The following is an 8,849-nucleotide window of genomic DNA, read 5'->3' as shown; positions in this document are numbered from 1 at the left end:
GGTCTGAGGACACGTTGGCAGGCTTTCAACCACCACAGCCTGAGTTCTCTCTCCACACCATCTCCCACATTGTCAGCCAGGTACCAGCTCTCATCTGTTCTGAAACAGTTCATCTCTCTCCCAATTCTCTTTTCCCCTTGAAACAACATAGTTTAGAATCTCATTCACCATTAGTCATCTCAATAATGCAGCTTTTCTTTTTCTGATTCCTTCTGCAACATCACTGAACCTACCCCAAGACAACTCCCTCCTGATCTTACAGCCCCTCTGAGAGAGTCCACAAGCTTAACACCCCCCAGTGACCCAAAGCACCTAAGTCCACACTCCACTGGTGGCCTCTGCCTGGACACCCTGAGTTCTAACTCCACCCATCCTTCCAGCCCTTCTTAAATACTAGCCATATTGAAATTAGCTCAGCACATACCCAGCTGGCACTGCCCTTCCTACTTCTGAATCCCCAGAAGGATAGTAAGTCACGTACAGAGGAGACACTACATCATTTGTGCACTTTTACTGTCCCAACTCCAACTAAGACCGAGCCCTGCACAGTCAGCCCATTGAGGGCATCAGCTAAAAGAAGGAACAGACTGCACGGCTGTTCAAACCATCCAACCACTGACTGCATGGCTACAGCCTTACACAGTCTAAGCTGACAGAGCAACAAGCAAAAGGTGATGGGACAGGCTGGGACCCAGGACCCTTTATGGGAGCGTTTGCACCTGAACAAACATTTCTTTGAGCAACAAACTACAAAGAAACCATAAGGGACTAAATATAACTGCACACATACAAAGGCAATTTCAAACAGTAAGACATAAAAACACCACAAGCCAACTGCCATTTCTGAGCTGCTGGGAGCAAAGCAGGGAACTGCATATGATTTTGACACACGGCACCTACAAGATGGTGGGCAGACCACACAAGTCATCCCTGCGGCTCAAACGACCAAGCCTCCCCTACCCTCACCCCACTTAAGGAACCAGTCGGCCCATCTCAAAGAATCAACGGGGCATCAGTTTCTTGTTTTCATATTTTGTGCTGTAGCACAAGCCTCAGAAAGCCTTGTCTGAATTTATCGTCTGGCCTATTATCAATTTCTATTGATTAAAAAGACCAAGGGCCCTGGAGAGTAATGTATATGTTATATATTCAGTCTGCTGCTGCTGCTAAGTCACTTCAGCCGTGGTCTGACTCTGTGTGACCCCATAGATGGCAGCCCACCAGGCTCCCCCGTCCCTGGGATTCTCCAGGCAAGAACACTGGAGTGGGTTGCTATTTCCTTCTCCAATGCATGAAAGTGAAAAGTGAAAGTCAAGTCACTCAGTTGTTTCTGACTCTTCGCGACCACATGGACTGCAGCCTACCAGGCTCCTCCGTCCATGGAATTTTCTAGGCAAGAGTACTGGAGTGGGGTGCCATTGCCTTCTCCAATATTCAGTCTAGACAGAATCAAATACAGTTTCAACTTGAGCATGTAACCAATATTGAGTGTGTGTATATTAGAATAGAAATCCTTCACTTTCAAAGAAAAAAGAAAGAAAAGGAAAATTATGCCCTAAGTGAATTCAATTTATTGAGCATTTGTCCACAAATAATAGTCCTGAGGGGAACAGATGTCAGTCTTCCAAGAGTTAAAATGAGACCCCATTCTATACATGATCAGCTCCTAAAAGCATCAGAAGTGCTGGCTGGATTTTTTTCCAGGACTCAGTCTGATGAAAGAGCTGAAATTAAATGGCCATTAGCCAGGAAGTGCAGACCCAGAACAGGTTATGCAGTAAAGTATAAAAGTCAGAACTGCAGCCACAAAGACTGACTTCCCAGTGGCTGGTAATGGAAAACCTAAAGCTGCTTTGTGAACAATATAACCTCAGAGGCACATTTGACTGGATGCAAAAATCATTGAAGACTTTTAGTGCTTTGAAGTTGAGATCTTTTGCAATTCTATTGGAGTCATTCAGTGCCAAGACTATGGGTCCCCCTTCCTCTCTTCAATAAAAATAGAGCCTTCTTGGGCTTTTGAGGTCATAATAAATCATTCATTTTCACAGAGCCCATTTAATCTTCATTTTAAACAGAAATACTTGAGCACCTACTGTGTGCAAGGCCCTAGTCTTCATGATAAAAATTATTTACCCCTGACTAGAGACAGTTTTCAGAGAAGGCAATGGCACCCCATTCTAATACTCTTGCCTGGAAAATTCCATGGACGGAGGAACCTGGTGGGCTGCCGTCCATGGGGTCGCCAAGAGTTGGACATGACTGAAGTGACTTAGCAGCAGCAGCAGAGAGAGTTTATAAAAGAGACAGGAGGTATGGTGGGAATCACAGGTTTGAAAGGAAGGGGGCAGCTAGAGACAGGCTTAGACACTAAGCAAAATAAGGACAGGAACAAAAATGCAGAGATCAGACATCAGCAGGAAAACATCTATGGAGCAAAGAATCTAGTTTTAAACACAGAGAACTAAGTGAAGCTGAGGCCACTCTTCCTGCCCTGGGAATAGGACTTCTCAGCAAGTTCATCCCCTCCCGGCCCAGAGAGGAATCCTGTTCACCCTGGTACTGTGCACAGTTGCTGCCTAGTCATTCCAGGTAGCACAGGAGATGCAATCTGTTTGTGTCTCCTGCTTTCAGACATTTTAATTGTCCAGCAGTCATCCCAGAGACGGGGGAGCCTGGTGGGCTGCCGTCTATGGGGTCGCACAGAGTCGGACACCACTGAAGCGACTTAGCAGCAGCAGCAGCAGCCATCACTGAACATCAGGAGCCTGTGAGGCTTTATTTATGCTACTGTCCATAAAGGAGCATGGGTCTTATGATACTTTTAACACACTTTACCTAAGAAAAGAGGGAAATACATACATTTTGGAAAGACTGCCAACTTGGCACTGAAAGAGTTAAATCTCACCTAACTGGCACACAATGACACCACATAAAAAGAGGCATTTTAGGTAAAATCCACCTATAACTTTAAAAAGTTATTTTTCACTAAACCTTGATTCTTCGGATGCTGACGACAGCCTCTGACACCTTCTCGATGGCCATGGGGAAGTAGAGGGTGCTCGAGAACCGCAGAGCCTCAAACAGCGTCACCACCACAAACACTTGGCTGGCTGTGATCAGGTTGTCAAGGAGCTCATTGGCGATAAAGGTAACAAAAATCATGATTTTGCTCACAGCAAAAAATGATGTCAAATTCATGGCCCTAAGGTAGGAACTTCTCAGAATCTTGGAAATTTCCTTCCTATAAAAGAGAATAGGATATAGGTTTTATAAGAAGCATCAACATACAAGACATGGATTCAGTGCCACGTGTGAGTGGCCCCTTTCTAGGGAATGGACACACAGATAAAGATAAACCATCCCTCACCTCACTACACAGTGCACACTTGGGGTTCCCCAACACCAGTATCACACACTGCATCACCACTTCAATCTTTCAAGTGAAAAGAGGCTTAATGTCACACTTTCAAACATTCTGCATCAGTCAGACTGGGTTTGAACATTCATTCAACAAACATTCATAATCACAAGTCCTGGGCCAGGCTCCTCACAGAAAGACACAACCTGTCCCCTCCAGGGGCTCATGAATGTGTTGGAGAAGAGAATTAGCAACCAAAACACTTGGGAGACAATGGACAGAGACCGTCAGCACAGCCCCCAAGGGAGCCCAGAGCAGAGGTGTGCAACTCTGAGCAGTGGAGTCAGGGCAAGTCATACACACATGTGGACCCTGAGAAGATGAACTGGAGTCAATCAGGCTTGGTGGAGGCCAGAGTAGAAGGAAGAAGGAAGTGTATTCCCAGCAGAGGGAGGGGCCCCCATAAAGGTGCAAAGTCAGAGGTGACAAGGTAGAGTCAGAGAAATGCTCATCAGATATTTAAATGAAAGATGGAGAAACATCCTACAAACATGAAGCAAAACAAAAGGAACAGTATTTTCATAGCTCCATTTGAAATTAATAATAGGGATTCATGAGCTTTCCTGGTGGTAAAGAATCTGCCTGCAATGCAGGAGACATGAGTTCAATCCCTGTGTCGGGCAGATCCCCTGGAGGAGGAAATGGCAACTCACTCTAGTATTCCTGCCTGGGAAATTCCAAGGACAGAGGAGCCTGGTGGGCTACAGTACATGGGGTTACAAAGAGTTGGACACGAACAAGCAACTACGCATGACAATGACAAAGAACAGTGATTCATATAGTTCAGCTCGATACAAGTACACCCAGTCTCTATAATCTCCCTGTTTGTACTCCATCAACATAAGTTACAATTTTAGTTTGCATGTCATTGTCTCAAATGCTAAATATCTTAAAAGCATTGCTCATTAGGATTTGAGGTATTAAGAACTACTTAGAATTTCATTTCTATACAGGTAAGAAGCATATATATTTTTTCCTTTGAGACGATAGTAAATGGAAGAGTAGGTTAAATGATGTCTCCACTATTCTACAGAACCCTCCTGCAACATGTAGAGGATGCAGTGAATAGTAAGTATTTAAGCTCACCTTAATGTGAAGGTGAACTTAAAAATGTATTTGGTAAGACATCGAAAGCATTTAGTAGACTAGGAAATAAACCATGAAAGTATGGAGTGAGATATATATGTATATATATATACATATATATCTCACACTTACCTTCTCAATCTGGTAATAAGGTTTATGAATGACTGTTCCCAAACATTCATTTTTACTGTTCTGATGCCAGTTATGACTTCACTCATGGTCCTGATCCTGTCGTCTGTGAGAGCTGTGGTCCTACTCCTGAGGGGACAGACGTGAGACAAGCCTCAGTGACCACAGCCCAACTTCCCTCAGCAGCAGCAGCAGGAGTGGGCACGGAGGCGGGGCTAGGAATCAAAAGATTCTCTACAGCCCTTTTGCACTTAGAACACAGGCAGGTCCTACTCAAAGTACAAATGGAGAAAAGGGTTTCAGTTAGGAAGTCAAACACTCAGCCCATTTCAAGAAGTAACTTGGAGAATGTGCAGCATCGGTTAAGGAAAACCTGAAATGAGTCAGATACAAACCACCTGTTCAAAGAGGTCACAGTCAGGTAGGGAAGGCAGAAAAGCACCCAAATCTACCAGGAAGACAGTGGCTGTGCTGTAATAAAACAGGAATAAAGTTCTGGGGAGCAGAAAAGATGGTGCTGTTAATTCCAGCAGGAAAGGAGAACAAGAAGAGCTTCACAGACCTGGTAGCACTGGAACAGGGCCTCGGAGGATAGGGAACCTCTCTCCATATCAATGGCAGGAGAGGGGATTCCAGATAGAGAAAGACACCTAGCATGGAACGGAACACAGACAGCACACACAAGGCTCAAGGAGCTTCAAATAGCTCATCTCCATCACCTGACAACCACCCACTTCCAACCCTCTGGCACCTGCTTCAGGTCTAACTCAGCAGCAGAAGGCTCTTCACCACCAGCCACTTTTCTGTCACATGTGCTGCTGTGAATGTGGGGCTTCATAAAGACACAATGAAGATCAGCCTGGGCCTTGGGGTGCTTATAACTTATTGGAAACATGAACAGAATATCTGAAAAGGTTCCAACAGGAGCATAACAAAAATATATGTGGTGAGAAAAGGGCCTACAAGATTATTACTATTTAAAAAGATTTAAATAACTTGGACATGGGTAAATTCTGCTGAAGAACACTCTACTTATTTAGATATGGTGCCAAGAGGACCCAGTGAATGCCTTCACTGTTCCTGTTTCAGGATCAGCCTTCAGTTTAAGGCTGGAGCCTTCACTGGCTAAGCCTGAAGGGTCTACAACCTACACAAAGAAGAGACCAGAAAAGGCATTTGTCTTGTTTTCAACAAAAGCATCAAGCAGACTGTGGATGTTACCAATTACATAGTGTCCATTTTTAAAAGAAGTGTTTCTCTTACCGGAGTGATGAAAATGACATCCCAAAGCAGCTTTGCAAAAGCAGAAGAATAATGAGAACCGCCATCCCAGCAAGACACGACATTCCTATTTCCATCCAGAGCAGGGCGGTCACTGCGATAACCTGCAGTGGCCCCACCCACAGATAGTGCAAGAACACAGTTACCTTAAAAGAGAGAGACAAAGCCTTCTTAGGACTGCATACAATACAACAAGTGAGGACACAGTGTAGAAACAATCTGCTCTGAAGGAACAGACAGGAACCTAAACAGCAATGACCTCACTGGGTTTTAAACATGCTGAAGCAGAAATTCAAGTGTCCACCCCAGACGATGCCATTCAGGGGCAGCACAGGGCTGGCTTCAGGGATGTCCTGGGAGAATCAGAACAGCAGCACTGAAGGAAGATGTCGATTTTGTCCACAACACAGATGAGCTCAGGGCTTCCCCAAATGCTCTCTGTCCTAGAATTTAGACCCCATCTCCTCTGGGGAACCATGGCATCCCAGGAAAACCTATATTATGGTACCTACCACTTTCTCCAATAATTACTTGTGTATTTAGCTCCCTGATAGGCTGTGGCTTCTATAGGGCAAAAACTAAGCTTCGCTCATCTCTGAAAGTGAGCAGGGGCCTCACTTCATGTTTGATGAATGAATACTTGAAACAGAAGTATCTAGTGCAACACAGATCTGACCAACAGCTACAAGGCCCTGGGTAATGTGATCTATGCATAAGGTCAGTGGAAAAAAGACTGTGGAGGGGACGGTAGAGAGGAGGTTGTGTCTTGCTGGGGACCACACACTTGGCATTATTCTTCACAGGTTCCCTATGCAGCAGGCACTGATCAGGGTGCAGGGGAAAGAACAATCCCTCCCACCAGATCTTCATCATCCAGAGGAGGAGGAAGACAGTTCAGCAACAGCCACACCACGTGCCAAGAAGGGCCGCTCCAGGAGGACCCCTAGGGACACTACCAAACCTGAGCAAGAACACTGCTGCCTATTTATTATTAGAAAAACAAAACTCCCATTTACAGAACAATACATATAATTACATCACAGTTGCACACAGAGAAATGAAAGTTGGATAAATACAACCTTTGTCTTACATCCTCAGTGGAATCCTGGCCGACAAACCCTGGCACTTCGCATCCAATAAGCTGAACCCAATGAGAAGGATGGGAAATGGAAGAGGATCCCTCAGGGACAGCTCACCTGGTCAAACCTGTTCACATCGTTGGACAGCAGGTTGACTATCTGGCCTGTGGTGGTCTTCCCCATGGCCGAGCTACTCAGGCGAAGTGCCTGAAATGAGACAGGGAGACAGAAAACTGGATTCCTAAGGTGATACCAAGTCATCTTAGAACATAACACAATGGAGCATGTGTTCCAGGGGTCTTGAGTGGTGTCAGCAGGAGCAGGATGACCCCTGACAGCAGGATTCTAGGGACCCTTGTTCAGCCTCTAACTCCTGAGTGTGGCAGCAGCCCCTCCAGCAAGGACGGCAAAGGGAGGAGCAGGAGGTAGAAGCAAAATCCCCACCCTATTTCATTGAACTTGGACCTGTCTGAAAGGTAAAGGGTGTAGGTTTACACTTAAGAGACAACTAAGTAATTTTGAGCCAAATTAGATGAGAGCAGAGAGGCTAATTTAAGGAAGGAAATTTGGAGACTTGGACTACAAATCTGGACTCAATCATTAATTCTGTGGGTGACAATATTTAAACACTTCAGGCTTAGATTGTTCATTCTGAAATGAGCAAGTATAATATTCAAAACACTTGCTGTGAGGAAACTGTGTTCTTAACACCAGTCTGCTGACCTACAAAAACCACAACCCGTGTTACATAATCCCTTTATTTAGTAAGAAAAATGCCCTAGAGATCTGAGGAAACTGAAGACACACCAGGAGCTGCTTCAACAGACCACCAACTGGAGCCACTGATCCAAACACAATTTTATACTTTATAAAAATGCTTTGTTTACTCTTCAAGTTAGAGAAAACCAATGATCAAGTGAGAATGTAAAATGATATAACCACATGGAAGAGAATATGTAAGTTCCTCAAAAATTAAACATGAAATTATCATACAATACAGAAATTATACTACTAAGGATATACTCAAGAAAAGCTAAAAATGCAAAGTTGAACAGACAATTTAACTCATATTCAGAGCATCTATGTTCACAATAGCTAAAAGGTGGAAACAACTGTCCATTGACAGATGAGATAATACACAGAATGTTGTATAGACCTATAATGTAATATTATTCTGTCTTAAAAAGGAATTAAATTCTGACAACTGCTACAACATGGATGAACCTTGTAGATATTGTGCTACAGGACATAAGCCACACACACAACACACAATGACAAACACTGTATGATTCCACTTAACAGAGGCACCTACAATAGTCAAATTCACAGAGAAGAAGAACGGTGCTGGGTAAGGGGACAGGGGTCGGGGAGTTAGTGTTTAATGGGTGCAGAGGTTCGGTTTGGGAAAAACAAAAAGTTTCAGAGATGAATTATGGTGATGGCCACCAACAATGTGAATGTACCTAATGTCACTAAATGCTGCATTGAAAAGGAGTGAAAATAGGACACTTTATGCAGTGTATATTTCCCCACAATAATAAAAAAAAAATGATCAATGATCAAAAGCCAAAAGTAACTTTACCAAATTTGTGACAATGTATTAATAAATAAATGGCAGGTCATTTGTATTTATGGAACCTCCCATAGGATCATTCAAAATTCAGCTGAAAAGAGCATGAAAATGCTGAATGGGCCATGTTAGGAGTGGCAGATGTGCAGCCTTAGAGATCCCCTGGAGACCTGCCCCAGCCTGGAATCCATGGTGTAGACAAACTACAGCTACGAGCTTAGCAGCCACTCCATTTCTAACACTCGACCTGGTTTCTTCCCAGGACCAGGGATCAGGAGGTGGG

General features: G+C 44.1%; 1 protein-coding gene across 1 annotated transcript; it reads right to left on the bottom strand.

Annotated features, from left to right (window-relative positions):
- Window positions 1-2,262: 2,262 nt before the first annotated feature.
- LOC104992484 (multidrug resistance-associated protein 4-like) lies at window positions 2,263-7,918 on the bottom strand. Its single transcript, XM_010845389.1, has 4 exons — window positions 7,114-7,918; window positions 5,900-6,063; window positions 4,640-4,765; window positions 2,263-3,244 (listed from the first exon to the last, which is right to left on the bottom strand). The coding sequence occupies exons 1-4, from the start codon at window positions 7,255-7,257 to the stop codon at window positions 2,989-2,991; spliced, it is 690 nt and encodes a 229-aa protein (XP_010843691.1). The 5' UTR covers window positions 7,258-7,918; the 3' UTR covers window positions 2,263-2,988.
- Between the last annotated feature and the right edge of the window lie 931 nt (window positions 7,919-8,849).

The sequence above is a fragment of the Bison bison genome, unplaced genomic scaffold (assembly GCF_000754665.1).
Source record: "Bison bison bison isolate TAMUID 2011002044 unplaced genomic scaffold, Bison_UMD1.0 scf7180017848503, whole genome shotgun sequence".
Taxonomy (NCBI): Eukaryota; Metazoa; Chordata; class Mammalia; order Artiodactyla; family Bovidae; genus Bison; species Bison bison.
This window is presented reverse-complemented; position numbering and strand designations above follow the sequence as displayed.